Source organism: Durio zibethinus, chromosome 10, assembly GCF_047325235.1.
Source record: "Durio zibethinus cultivar Kanyao isolate XHJ-2024 chromosome 10, ASM4732523v1, whole genome shotgun sequence".
Lineage (NCBI taxonomy): Eukaryota > Viridiplantae > Streptophyta > Magnoliopsida > Malvales > Malvaceae > Durio > Durio zibethinus.
In genome coordinates this window covers 1,642,099-1,656,241 of record NC_143171.1, presented here as the reverse complement: position 1 = coordinate 1,656,241, position 14,143 = coordinate 1,642,099, and the positions used below count along the sequence as shown (strand labels likewise).

Below are 14,143 nucleotides of genomic sequence, written 5' to 3'. Positions count from 1 at the left end.
TTAGCTGTTTGATTGCAGAGAAACCAGAGGAAAACAAAAGCATATAAAAAATCATCCAAAAGAATGGTTATAAATCAAATTATGGAAACTCATAATGCTTGATGTTTGACCAATTATGTCAGTTATTCATTCCAAAATAAAATAAGTTATCTGTCTCTATGACAGAAATTGCCATTTTATTAATGCATTATGTTCTACACTGATGGAAATATTAATTAACTAAGGCCATTGCACCTAACACAACGAAAAGGAGAATAAAAAATTAAACCAACAATCAAGCAATGGAGCCAAAGAACCATCAGTATGCAGCAAATCCCCGCTTCCTTCCCACAAACCACACTCCATTTTTGTATAGAACATAAAAGAAGCAAAACTTTTTGTATTTGTGATTGGAAGTTAGAATCATGGCCAGCAAGCTTTTCCAGGCACCAGTTCCCACTTCCAAAGGAATTCCTTCAATACCTAAAATCACAAGAATGATAACTCCTGCTGAGAAATTATCCCCAGCATTGCGGTCAACAACCAAGAGCATAAGATTGTTTGAGCCTCCATCTGGTTTCAGACACACTCTCAAATACGCCACCAAAGCTGCTAAAGATAGCTGTAGCTTACTTAATCATGACATGGATGCAGAAGAAAAAGAGAACGAACCATCAGAGTACAGGACAGTTGACCTGATCAAATCAGACTTTTACCAGGCGATCAAAGGTACGATCTTGGAAATTTCAGGCACATATGCATACCATCTTTACCTTGATAACATGAAAAATTGAAATGAATGTTAACATGTGTGGCATTTATATATATGTCTAGGAATCAACAGAGGGATTTTTGGATTACAATCTGCTAGAAAATCTGAGATTGAAGAACTGGTGGAGTTGCTTAAGTCCCAGAATCCAACACCTGACGCTGCATTGCATCTAGAGAAGGTACACTCAATGCAATTTCTTTCTCCTTTTCATCAATTCTGAAGTCTGTACTATATTATTAAGGTACAATGGATGAGTGTCATATCTTCTACTCCCGATTTTATAGATATACTATGAAACTTGAAAACAAGGTAATGGAAATATAGGAATTTTGTGTCCTTAGAAGTGCTCATGCCAAAGCTTGTTACACCAGAATTTTCAGTTTCCTCATGTATGATAAGGGTTTCACAAATTTTACTCCTGGATGTCGAATTAAATCAGATGTCTGCTCTCTCAATAGGAATTCAAAATGTTCAATTACAGTTTTGTTTCATAATTGGAAGGTTGGAGGATGCTGGAAGCTTGTTTACAGTACAATAACAATTTTGGGAGCCAAGAGGACAAAACTAGGATTGAGACATTTCCTCACCTTGAGGGATATTTATCAATCCATTGATGTTACCCAGGTATAAGGTCAATTCTCACCCAATGATGTCTGCATTTTTCAAAGTAAAAAGTGAAAAACTCATTTCTTATATGTTCATTACTCTTCTCTAGGCAACCTAAACTGTTGTAGGTAAACATTTTTTCTCATTAAATTCTGAAAAAATTGAAGAACTTTCTCTTTCTGTTTAATGAACCATATAAATTATTGGTTGGAGGGAAAGAAAATGTAGGAATCTGTACTTTCCTTCATCTCCCGCTGCACTTTCCTTCATCTCCCGCAGAAGATAATGTAAGATCATTGTAGGTAATGGATCCAGCAATAAAAATGTATTACTACTTTATACCTACCAGATTCTTCTAACTTGAAATTCAATCAATAACATAACCATTATTTGGCACATGATTATTTAGATTTACCACACAAGTCTAAATGGTGATTAATACTACTTCTGCACCCTTTCAAATTAAAACTGTTTTCCATTACATTGTTTCCTAATACTAACCCCTAAAGCATTTGGTGATGAAAAAATTGGAGGCCAAAGCAATTAATGTGGTCGAGTTCGATGTTCGAGGTTTAAGTTTGTTGAATGGACAGCTTACAATTGAGGCTACCTTCAAGATAGCATCTAAATCAGTTAATTCAATCACTTTAATTTCCTTTTTTTTTAACTTACCAGAATCCTTTCTAAAGTTGGATAGTATGTTTGAAATATCTTCATTTGATCATTTCTGTTTTTTACAGAGAGTTGACATATGTTATGAAAAATCAACAATCACTCCAGACCAGGTAAATGTGCAAAGCCAATAAGTATTTAATAGATATTTGACCTGAAATTTTATTTCAGCTGTCTTTTAAGGAAGGCAGACACCATTTATCTGGTTTTTTACCCTTCTATTTGTCGCACTGTCGAAAACAATTTGGTTCCCTTTTGGAGGAAAAAACAGTTGAGTAATGTGCTGTGGAGAAAGCATGATCTTCTGCTTAGCATCTTCAATCCCGAAGGTTGGCTTGACGTATCGTATCCTTTTTAGTCTCCTGAAACAAGCGTCTATAGTTTTCTAAATTCAACTTGACAATTTGACTGGCGTTTCCAGTTTAAAGAGAATGTACATGAATTGCTCCTTAATTTGACCATAAGGTATGTAGATGATACCATGATGATTGGAAGAGATGATAAAGGTAATACCTTCGTCTTAGAAAGATCGGAGTAAAGAACAATCAAATGATCATGTTTTCGCCTAGACCTCGCAGCAGAGCATGAGAATAGTTTTCTTCTTTTTCTTTGAATACTAGAAATAGTGGCAGCTAAATGCTTTGCATACAGTTACTTGATCGTAGAATGATTTCAAAGTAATAAGATCATTACATTGATACTAATTGTTTAAAGCTGACAACTAGTCCTAGGCATAAAAGGGGATATACATACATACATATATATATATATATGTATATATATATCACGAATGTTACATAATTTATAAGAATCACTGATTTTTCAGAGAAGTTGAGATTTCTAAATTTGCAAATTAAAGAAGACTACAGAACTGATAGTTGGCTTGCTCTTAAAATTGGAGTAAGAGATTCGGACAAATATTCAGGACCACAACTTGGGAGGCGTGGTTAGTTTTAGGGGGGAAGCAGAATCTTAATAAACAAATGTTATTTACATTTAGATATGCCATTCAAAAGGAAGCTTGAAGGACTGAAAACCAGCCTCCTATCAATGATTGTGGATCTCGAGCACTTGACTAGTCTTTTCTATAAAAAAAAATTAATCACATTTTTCTATTAACTAGTTGATACATAAAATAATAAGAAAGGGCAATATTGAAAGTTTATTGAAAGTAAGGCATGGATTTCGAGGCAAACCATTTTTCTTGATCAAATCTGTCAAGCTTCACAAAGATGATTAGATGAATTCTTCTGCCTTGTGTTTAAGGCAAAATCTATCACTTCATCTACCAATAAGCGCTTCTCTAATCATCTTTGTAAAGCTTCTCTTGCTAGATAAAGTGTGCTACTCTCCATATTTTGTTTCAAGAAAAAATTGCTCTCCCGAAGAATAAAAATGATACTAAAAAAATGAAAGAGAAGTAGAGAAGAACCAAATAAAGCTATACATTGCACTATTACAGTATATTGGCCTAGGAGTTTCCTTGATCAATTTGAGATCAGACGGTCTTGACTCTTCGCAAACCAAGCAAACAACCCAGTACATGGTCAAATATACTGAAGTTATTCATAAGATCAGCAAAGTCAAAAGCTACTGAGGTATAAAATTCATAGTTTCATATTACATCATTAACGCAACAGTTTGGTGGCATCTCTTTGTTGATAAAGATCACAGATGGCATGTCAATTTCCTATATGATATCAAGCATCATTAATCAAAAATAAATGTTACCATAAACTGCAATTACACCAATTTTCAATCTATTAAAATGATTAATTCATTTTCCACTAATTGTAGGAATGCTATTCCTTCAGACTAATGACATTGTGAAATTGCAAAGGCTGCTGACAAAGGAAAGTTCTAGCCAGCTAGCAATTAATGCATCAAGTACATAGAGTTTCAAGATATCTTGCCATGACAGACATACTTGCTTGAACAATTCATTCTACACAAAAGATATCATTGCTCATAAACACTTTGTGACTAAGAAATGTATGTGTAATATTTGGATTATTAACTATATTCATCAAATTTTTACTGTCAAATAAACTAGATGTCTGACGGATATTAAAAAAGAAGTTAAAAAATCTCTCAAATTGGAAGTCAGATCAATGCCAATACTACAAAATTTTAACATGCCAACCTGGTGGATTGTAAGGACCAAAAACAGGATGCCCTCATTAGAAATCAGCCATAGCAGGAAGTACTCTTTGTATAACATAACTTGATCATCGATATTGCTGAATTTGGCAATTGAAGAACTAGTGATCCAACAATGGACTTTTTCAAGTAAACTCCTGTCTTATGTCCTTGAACATTGTCAAAACCAATGTTCCAAACAAAGCTATAGAGTAACTAATAAACATCTTTAATTCAAAAAGTCACAAAAAGCATTCTTCTCTCACGATGCCACGCGATTCATCAATAACCCAATTCATAATTTTAAAATTAAAACACTTTAAAGAGGAAAAAAAGATACCTTGCACCTGAACTTCACCTAAGCTTCTGTTTCGCAGAACTTTTCTTAGCCGCGTCCCTAACCTTCTCAATATACCCTTCAATAGGAGGAGTCAAAGTCGCCATAAACCGATTAGCCGGAAATGGGGTCAAATCCGGTACCATAGCCGCCTGCTTAAGTTTCTCAGGCAGAGCCTCAATCGCCTCCCTTTTCACTCTCAACAAATTAGTCTCAGCCGCCTGCCTTGCCCTATGCTTTCTCATCAAAACCCGACTATACTCCTTAGCCAATCTCCGTCCATCCTCCACAGTCAGCTCGTATTTGGGTATCTTATCAGCATCAACAAGGCCCAATGTAATCAAATCAAGCCCAGGTGTTCCCATTATCATAGGCTCATCGGGAACCCCCATTGTTTGTCTTCCTCCCTTCTTCAAAATCTCCATTTCCCGTTGCCTTTCTTTGCTTATTAATCCCAATTTTTCCCGTTCGGCTTCCCGGGCTCGCTCTTTCGGTGAGAGGTGACGGACCGGCGTGGGTGCATTGAGGCATTGGTCGTAAAGTCTTTGCTTTTCATCGGGGATACGGCCACCTTTCGAGAGGGAATCGTCGATAGGAGCGCCGCCTTTGCCTTTCTTAGTGGAGATTTTGGAGCGTTTTAAAGGCTGGCCGGCTTTGAGTTTAGATTTGCCTTTGGCGGTTCCGCTGACGGTGCAGCGTTGTAGGAGTTGGTGACCAAGTGTTGTTACAGGCTTTTTTGGGTTTTTTGCGATTTGGATCATGGTGTTTTCTGGGGTTTTATCAGAGAAATTGTAGAAGGAATAAAAATGACTTGTAATCTTTGTGTCTTGAGAAAACGGAAGAACTGAGGTTTTGGGTTTATCAGAAAATGGTCTCACCGTCCAGGGGAGTTGATGAACCCTGTTTGGAGTCCCAAACCGGAACTGATCGATACCCTTGGCCCAACATAATAGGATTATTAAAAAAATCACAATACGATTAGTTGAAAAGGAGAGAGGTTGATGAGAGCCCAAACCCATTGGATATCCCAAATAAAATACCTAGCTTTGTATGGCTATCTCCGAAAAACCGACAAAAATCTTTTGTAAATGAGAGAGCACCAAGCAGTAAGCACCCTTCACTCTTCAGACTTCAGAGCAGCCATTGCACTTCATCTATCTTTTAGCCCAAAACCCAAACACAGAGGTTTATTACTAGTAGCTTTGTAACTCAGATACAGAATAAAACACTTACAAAAAACCATTTGCAGGGAAAAAAATAAAGGCATGAAAGCAATGGATTTTCCACTCAGAAACAACCCATCCATTTGTTTTACTCTGAACCCACCAAAACCATTCTCCAAACTTAAGAGTTTTCACTGTTAGATGCTCTTTCCCTCTCTCCTCTGACGCTGCTGCCACTGGTTTTTTTTTCACATTTTCCTTCTATATTTTGTCTCTTTTTTTCCTTTGTAGTTTTAAATTAATGGGAAAAAATCTTTGGTGATGGGTGGATTTAGGGCTGGCGGAGAGACCATGGAAGGTTGCGGATGCTAGGCTGGTTCTTCAAGATGGTTCTATTTGGAAGGCTAAATCTTTTGGTGCCTCTGGAACACAAGTCGGTGAAGTGGTTTTCAACACTTCTTTAACAGGGTAAGATGATATAGTATTTTGAATTTTAGTTTGTGTTTAGAATTTAAACTAAAATTAAGAAAAAAAAAATTACTTCTTGTTGATGCGTAATTTTGGGTATTGAACAATGGAATTCTTAAGGTCATTGGATAAATCTAAAGTTTCTGTAAAATTTTGAATTTTAAATTGTGTTCAATAAGATTATGATGTGTTTGCATAATAATAGAGTCTGTTGTTTTTAATTTGGTCCGGCTCTCGAAAGATTGTTTCAATGTTAAAATATAATTGTTGTGCAGCTATCAGGAAATTCTAACAGACCCTAGTTATGCTGGTCAGTTTGTCCTGATGACCAATCCACATATTGGCAATACTGGAGTGAATTTTGGTGAGTGACTTTTACCTTTCGAATCATCACTGTTCTGAATTGTAAACTATAAATGATCCTATGTTGATGCCTACCCCATCAGATGATGAAGAATCAAGGCAGTGCTTTCTTGCCGGTCTGGTGATCAGAAGTCTAAGTATTACGTAAAATTCCTCCTTTTAATTTCTTAGATATGCGATTCAGTAGCTTTGGCACAAAAGGTTTGCTCATTTGTTTATCAAATTGTAATTAAATGTTTTGCAGTACATCAAATTGGAGATGTGTAGAAACCCTTGTTGATTATTTAGCAGAAAGAAATATTATGGAAATTTGTAAGTTTTATATATGGCACTGGATATGTAGTTTGTAGACTGATAACAAATTTATTTGTTCTTTGGGTATCACTTGTGACCTCCTTTCACTTGATGCTTTCTTATAATGGCAGATGATGTTGACACACGTGCAATCACCTGGAGATTGAGGCAAGATGGAAGTCTTATTGGGGTTTTGAGCACAGAACAATCTAGAAGAGACAAAGAACTTTTGGAAATGTCACGTTCGGGGGACATTGTAGGTAAGAATAGCTGTCTTATTTGAAAGTTATGAGCACTTTAAAAGGATAGGATTAGCTGTATCCCTATTATTCTTGTCTTTATTTTTCAGGTATTGATTTAATAAGTGGTGTTACCTGCAATGCCCCTTATGACTGGGTTGATAAAACAAAACCAGGATGGGTCTTCAACACCGATGGAAGAGATCAAGAGACTTACAGAGTTAGTAATACTTTTTGAAAGCTTAGGTGAGAGCTTTTAGATTCTCGCTTTGTGTCTGCCCTTAAACTTCTCCATTTTTTTTTTAAATTGAAGGTTATTGCCTATGATTTTGGGATCAAGCATAATATACTTCGACGCTTAGCATCTTATGGATGTGAAATCACTGTTGTCCCATCCACGTGGCCAGCAGCCGAAACCCTTAAACTGAAGCCAGATGGAGTTCTGTTCAGTAATGGTCCAGGGGATCCATCTGCAGTTCCTTACGCTGTTGAAACAGTCAAGGAAATTCTGGGAAAAGTTCCTGTGTTTGGAATTTGCATGGGCCATCAGTTACTTGGGCAGGCCTTGGGTGGTAAAACCTTTAAGATGAAGTTTGGTCACCATGGAGGAAATCATCCTGTTCGCAACATTCGCAATGGTCGTGTTTAGATTAGTGCTCAGGTGTGTTTGTATATACATCCCTTTATGCATGTATAGCGTTGTCAGCATGGGCTTAAATTTTTCTATGGGATGAACCAACCCCACACCACTCAAACCCCCACCCCCACAAAAGGGGAAAACACACACACATTAAAGAAATGAAAAAGAAAATAAGTTCTTATATACTCGGTGAATGTTTCCATTCTTATTCATATATTTATTGACAATGTTTTGGATTGTAGTATTTATAAGTTTGGATGAACTTCTGTGAGGTTATTCAGCTCTAACAAGTTTAAAGTTGCACTCTATCTTTTGGGTTGTGTTTTCACATTTGAATTTATGATCTGGCAGAATCACAATTATGCAGTTGATCCTGCATCACTCCCTGAGGGTGTAGAAGTGACTCATATTAATCTTAATGATGGAAGCTGTGCTGGTCTAGCGTATTCTGCTTTAAATATTATGTCTCTTCAATGCCATCCTGAAGCATCCCCTGGACCTCATGATTCAGATTGTGGTAAGAAATTTTGACAAATTGATTTTAGTCTTTCACATTTTAACAAAGATTGTGAATTTCTATGTTTGTTAAAAGGATTTCTTTTGCTTAAATCTATTATTTCTTGCTACAGCTTTTAGAGAATTTATAGAGCTTATGAAGTCATCAAAACAAGCTGCTTAAAGGAGTCTGTAGTATCTGATGGTTCAACCTTTTTGGTATAGTTAAATGGTAACGTTTTAAATGGATGTCTTCTCGACTATGGTTTGGCCGATATTTGCTTTATATGGATAGAACCAAGCAGGAAGTGATCTATGTCACAATTTTGTATGAAAGAGTTTTAGATAATTTGAATGTTTTCTATGTTTGAACGGTACTTCATGAGTTATGGAAAGATGAACACTGATTATTGGCATTTAATACTTGAATCACAACTTTCTTTGCAGTTTTAGAATAATATTATTTTGTCCTATAAGTGAGGCAACATGTTCATTTCCATTTATCCCTTTTCCTTTTCAGTAAGGAGAGTAGAGATCCTGGTTTTACCATGGTTCAACTTTTTGGGTATAGTTTTAACAGCAGGATTGTAATTGTCACCCCTGGGTGAAGAAAGAAGAGACAGTTACTAGCACTTGTAACTATATATGCCAATTTTGGGAAATTGTAACTTTGTTTCTGTCCTGGGTTTTACTCATGTGATAAGGAGATAAATAATTCACGATTATACTAATCCCTGGTTATAATCCATGATATGATAAAGACATGGTAAAAACAGAAAATGCTAATGAAATAACATACCGGATAACAAAATTTAAAAGCAATAAAATGCTGATACTTATGAGCATAAATAAAATTGAAGTCATCAATTCATCGTAACAATCAAAAACATTTGGTTAATAATTTATGACATGAACAATATAATTTATTTATGACATCATTTAGGAAAAAAAAAACCTTTTGGATATGTCCTTCCTACAAGATGCAGGTGACTGGCTTCCTTCCTGCTCTGAGTTTCAAAATGGTTATGGGAGAAACAGACCTCTTATCTGCTCTTGCATCGGCTGGTTGATGACTTGATACAAAGTGCAACTAACATACCAGAATGAGGATCTCTGATCTGGAAACGAACTGCTACATCTGATGAAAAAGGATTAGCACTTGACTTGTTTCACCCAGAGTTGAGAAAAGAATGGTGTAATAAGCTCAGCAAAGCAGAAAAAATAACCACTAAAGGATGCTGCAGTTGTGTCAAAACTGAAGAACGTCTCTGTGGATTGGACCAGTACCAAGATCACTCCATATTGAACGTGCTACTCTTCTCAAAAACTTGTGAGCATCAAGGTGGAGCAGCTTTATCATCTAAGAAGTTCCTGAAAGAAGCTGAAGCATCGAGCAATCCTGAGAAAAATAATCCTGGTGAGAAGTCCGAAATACAAGGGCATGGTTAGGAAAAGAAATTTTGATAAGTATGTTGAACAATAGAGTAAAAAAGCAATTCAGAAATGCATTTAATACTTCAAAATGCTGAGGAGATCTAACTGCTGCAAATTTTGTGAACAAAATAGGATAATCTTGTTAATTCGGATTAATATTATTCAGAAAGCAATAAAAATCATAATTAGAAAATGATTTTAACTTGCTGAGTTTCCTCCTAGAATACTTTGCATACCCTGTAATCTTCTCAGAAGCGGCATGCTGTTCCATGGAGCAAATTAATTTCTTCAACCTGAAAAACCATGTGAATATTAAGGTGAAAAAACACCATAAAAAGATTAAAAGCATAAAGGAATCCAGTGTCTTTAGAGCCAATTGCAAAAACAGAATACAAAATAAAATGTAACCTTAAGTTTTAAGGAGTTCATCTCTCTTCCTCCATTATCAGTGTGCTCCTGAATACGAAAGCTCAGGATAAAGTAAAGCCTTCGGCAGTTTCAAATCCCCCAGCTACATAGTAATTACAAGACAATTTCAGCATATTGAATCATTCAATGAGGCAAGAGGATTAATAAGCCATTATAAGTGCTTTGAACGATCAAATGTTTACACAAATTTAAAAGATAAAAAGAAAGAATGACGTATCCTTTCCATTAGCCAGTTAAACATCGCAACAACCTCAAACATTACTTATTACATCATCATATAATTCCCAACAGATAAACAGAGAAACCTAAGTGAAGATCACCTATACAAAAATCATGTAAAGAAGAATATGACAAGTTCATACCAAGTGCTAATCACCTGTATCATTTTAAATGCCCGAGTCCTGACAAAGCAAAAGAGTTCTACTTGTGTACTGAGAAAGCTTTCCTTGGCCTGCTACATATTAGTAAGACACTTTCAATGTACAGATAAGATAAAAAGTCTTGTATGAGTATTTCCACTCTGCAAGACAGAATACAATGAAGAAGGCTCAGTGATATTCTACCATTCAATGTACCTTGAAACATTTGAGCGGACAAATGCTTTAGATATATCAACCACTTGAGTCACAGAGGTCCTTACTTCTCAAAACTATCTTGGCTTTCAAGATACCACGGTGCAAAGTTGACATGGTACAGGTATCTGGCTGTATGCCCCTACTTGACATTTCGTTAACAAGGGTTACAGCCTTCTCTACATGTCCTCTTTTACAATAACCAGATATAAGAGCCGTATATGTCACGTTATCAGGTTCCAATCCTGTATCAATCATTTCATCAAAGATCCTAATTGCATCCTGAAGATTGTTTGTCCTACAGTACTGATCAATCAAAACAGTATAACAAACAACATCAGGTTTCACCCCCATGCGCTTCATTTCACTCCAAAAAGTTGAAGCATCCATTGTTGTCTTGTTTTTGTTGTGTGTTGCATCAGGACTAGAAAGAGACCTCAAATTTATTTTTGTATGGCCGTTAAGCAAGACCGTATAAGTGATAACATCAGGTTTAATCCCTCTCTCCTTCATATTATTGAAAAGATCCAAGGCTTCCTCCAAAAAATTCACCTTACAGTAGCCACTTATCATTATTGTGTAGATAACTAGATCAGGTGTTAGCCCTTTCTCAATCATAATATCAAACAACAGCTGGGCCTTTCTCAAATTTCCTGCCTGACAAAATGCACCAATGAGTTTCCTGTACATTAATTTGGTAGGTTCAGCATTCAAAGAGAACATTATCTTAAGTAGCATAAGAGCTTTATCATTATCACCATCCATGCAAAGACAACTAAGGAGTTTTGAGCAAGAAGCCTTCCTCACTAGAAATCCCTGCTTAGACAGCTTGACAAATAATTCAAAGGCTTCTTTTGTGAGGCTTGCTTCACAATAACCATCAAGTAAGGCAGCATAATTTTCGAAACACTTTTCCGGCAAGCTAGCTAAGAAAGCTTCAGCTTCCTTCACCTTACCACCTATACATAAGCCTTTAATGATCATGTTGTGTATGATAGTGTTACGTTTCAAACCTTGTGCCTCTATATAATTCAAAAGATTGACAGCCTCTTGTGCAAGGCCATTTCTAGCTAAACCCCCAGCAAGGACACTGTAAGAAACAATATCAGGCTTGAGACCATTCTCCTTCATCTCCTCAAACAAGTTCAATGCATCTTCAAGTTTACCTTGAAGACAATATCCATTGATCAAAGTGGTATAGTTAATAACATCAGGGGAAATCTTTTTATCCTTCATCTCATCAAGCAATTCTACAGCTTCATCCACTTTACCTACCTTGCAGAGAGCATCAGCCACTACATTATGACAAGCCTCATCAAGAAATATCCCAATATCCTTAAACTCCTTAAATTGATTTACAGCTTCAAAATTCAGGCCCATCTGACACAGGCTTTCAAGAATTGAGGTCACAATCACACAGTTTGTTTTGATACCCTTTGACACCATTTCATCGTGAACAGCCAAAGCTTTTATTATATTCCCACATTTGCAGTATCCTCTTATTAAGGCATCATAAAGAAACACATCATGAACAACCCCATGCTTTTCTGCCTCAAATAAAACATCTTCCGCTTCTTTCAATTTCATCTCATTACAGAAGCCCTTAATCACAACACAATAAGCGAAGGCATCTAAAGGAATGTTTGCATCCCTCCATGCTTTAAGCACTTCATGACCCAAATCTGTCCTACCATGCATACAAAGCCCTTCAATATAAGTTGTGTATGCAAAGGCATTTGGTATAACTTTTGCTTCATCCATCTCTCGGAAAACGTCAACAGCTTCCTCCAAACTACCCTTTTTGCAAAGTGCCTTAATTAGAATGCCATAAGTATAATCGTTTGGCTTCAATCCAAGTCTCTTCAACTGTTGATAAATAGCTACAGCCATATCAACTTTCCCACAGTGAATCAAACGATTCATAAGAAAATTAAATGAAAATATATGTGGAACAAATCCACGCCTTCTAGTTTGAAACAAGATATCAATAACTTCATCAAACATTTCAACACTAACATATGCCTTCACCACTGCATTGGACAATCGAACCAAAAGGTTTGAGTCTTCTCCCTCAAGGCCCTCTTCAAGAGCTTCAAACAAATCCATAATTTCGAAACCTAAACGCTTCTCTTTTCTAATGATTTCCAACAACATCAAATCCAATTTCCTATCCCAACCCCAATAACACAATGTTTTTACTATAGCAGCGTACGTACATATATCATGAGAAACCCCATCTTCTTTCAATTGGTTAAAAAATGACAGAGCCCTATCAGGTTGTTTTCTTAAACTATTTAAAGTTTGAACAACCTCAACTCTATGTAATTCCACGAATTGGTCTCTGTAATGATTCATATTTGGGGCACTGACGATTTCTTGCTCATCAGATGAACTGGATGTTAATTGGGCAAGAGCATAGTGCATCTGCTGGGAAACAAAAATTATTACAACATTCTTCAGTTCCCCTTTTTTAAGTAAACATTTGTTTGTTACTCTTATTTCTTACTTTTTGCTTCCCACAAAAAAAAAAATCAAAAAGTACATTTACATGCAATATATATTTGAATAACTAAACATTAAAAATGTAATTATTTTTTATCAAAAAATGCAACTTTTAGAGAACAAATTGCATGATTTTACTTTTAAATAGAACAACGTATTAGATTTGCTCATATATTTTAGTTATTTATTCCTTTTTATTCAATTATCATTTTGATTTCCACTACTTGTACTTTATAACGAAATATTAGGAAGAAAAATGCAACAAACAAAAGCAACAACTAAGCCAAGCCTATTTTTTAAAATGGTCCTTAGCTCCGTACATGAAATAATGACGTTAAAACTGAAAAATGGAGGGACAAATCAAGAACAAAATACCTCTTTTGCAGCAGTAGGAGAGTAACTCGAAAAGGTCCAAAATGCAGGTCGTATCTTCCGCAAGGACTGTCCCAACATCTAAACAAACAAAAACATCAATACCCATGAATTAAAATGTTGAAATATTGCCCAAAACTAAAGAGAAGTAGGAGTACCGGAAGGAGAAGAGCTGGGTTGCAGCAATGGAACTTCGTTAGGAAACAGCTCAATTTGCAAACAGTTAAAAGATAGAATTAGGATACTTCGATTCGAATGGGTTGCGAGATAAAGAAGATTGATAGTTCTCTGGGTTCGAAAATCGTTGGGGGAAATTTTAAGAGTTGGCTCATAAGGCAGGCGGGATTGTAGCTTCGAGAGAAGAAAAAATAGCTGCTGTGGAAAGGAAGATGACGTGCCCAGGGTTTACTCAGGGTTTTGGGACTGACCGGGTTATCCCTAACTTTGTAGACATGGCTCATTTTAAATTGGATTTCTATTTAAATCTTTTGGTTATCATCATATTCATATATTTTATTAATAAATAATAATATTTTTATTTCATTTTTTAAGACATTTAAAATATTAAAATGTAATTATTTTTATTATATTTTATTAACATTTAAATATTATGTAAATGAATGATATGAGGTAGGCTTGGGCTTCATTTTAAAAATTGTCGATCCAT

At 35.8% G+C, this 14,143-nt stretch overlaps 4 protein-coding genes and 1 pseudogene across 15 annotated transcripts; 3 read left to right on the top strand and 2 right to left on the bottom strand.

Annotated features, from left to right (window-relative positions):
• Positions 1-281: 281 nt before the first annotated feature.
• LOC149516322 (uncharacterized) lies at positions 282-875 on the top strand. The gene has a single exon (XM_089766347.1). The coding sequence runs from the start codon at positions 405-407 to the stop codon at positions 771-773; it is 369 nt and encodes a 122-aa protein (XP_089622473.1). The 5' UTR covers positions 282-404; the 3' UTR covers positions 774-875.
• On the top strand, positions 810-2,653 carry LOC111292847 (fibrillin protein 5 homolog; the record flags this gene model as incomplete). The annotated part of the gene is made up of 6 exons (XM_022885446.2): positions 810-929; positions 1,253-1,375; positions 1,891-1,989; positions 2,098-2,142; positions 2,301-2,374; positions 2,495-2,653. Coding segments are annotated over 6 exons (534 nt in total), but the record flags the coding sequence as incomplete, so codon positions are not given.
• Positions 2,654-4,293: 1,640 nt separating this feature from the next.
• Positions 4,294-5,622, bottom strand: LOC111291765 (uncharacterized). The gene has a single exon (XM_022883746.2). It carries the CDS (start codon positions 5,522-5,524, stop codon positions 4,523-4,525), a length of 1,002 nt encoding a protein of 333 aa, XP_022739481.1. The 5' UTR covers positions 5,525-5,622; the 3' UTR covers positions 4,294-4,522.
• A 148-nt stretch (positions 5,623-5,770) lies between these two features.
• Positions 5,771-8,586, top strand: LOC111291764 (carbamoyl phosphate synthase small chain, chloroplastic-like; annotated as a pseudogene). Its single transcript, XR_016345504.1, has 10 exons — positions 5,771-5,907; positions 6,004-6,136; positions 6,412-6,500; positions 6,583-6,643; positions 6,744-6,811; positions 6,925-7,053; positions 7,143-7,252; positions 7,346-7,693; positions 8,024-8,189; positions 8,302-8,586. The product of XR_016345504.1 is annotated as a carbamoyl phosphate synthase small chain, chloroplastic-like (transcript).
• Positions 8,587-8,978: 392 nt separating this feature from the next.
• On the bottom strand, positions 8,979-13,928 carry LOC111291762 (Pentatricopeptide repeat (PPR) superfamily protein). Of its 11 annotated transcripts, none has more exons than XM_089766342.1 (7): positions 13,635-13,928; positions 13,480-13,557; positions 10,606-13,029; positions 10,393-10,484; positions 10,010-10,112; positions 9,838-9,894; positions 8,979-9,566 (listed from the first exon to the last, which is right to left on the bottom strand). In XM_089766342.1, the coding sequence occupies exons 2-3, from the start codon at positions 13,555-13,557 to the stop codon at positions 10,642-10,644; spliced, it is 2,466 nt and encodes an 821-aa protein (XP_089622468.1). In that variant the 5' UTR covers positions 13,635-13,928; the 3' UTR covers positions 8,979-9,566; positions 9,838-9,894; positions 10,010-10,112; positions 10,393-10,484; positions 10,606-10,641. The 11 variants fall into 11 exon arrangements, with proteins under 11 accessions (XP_089622468.1, XP_022739472.2, XP_089622467.1 ...); XM_022883737.2 differs by having other exon boundaries at positions 10,407-10,484; XM_089766341.1 differs by having other exon boundaries at positions 10,393-10,481.
• Between the last annotated feature and the right edge of the window lie 215 nt (positions 13,929-14,143).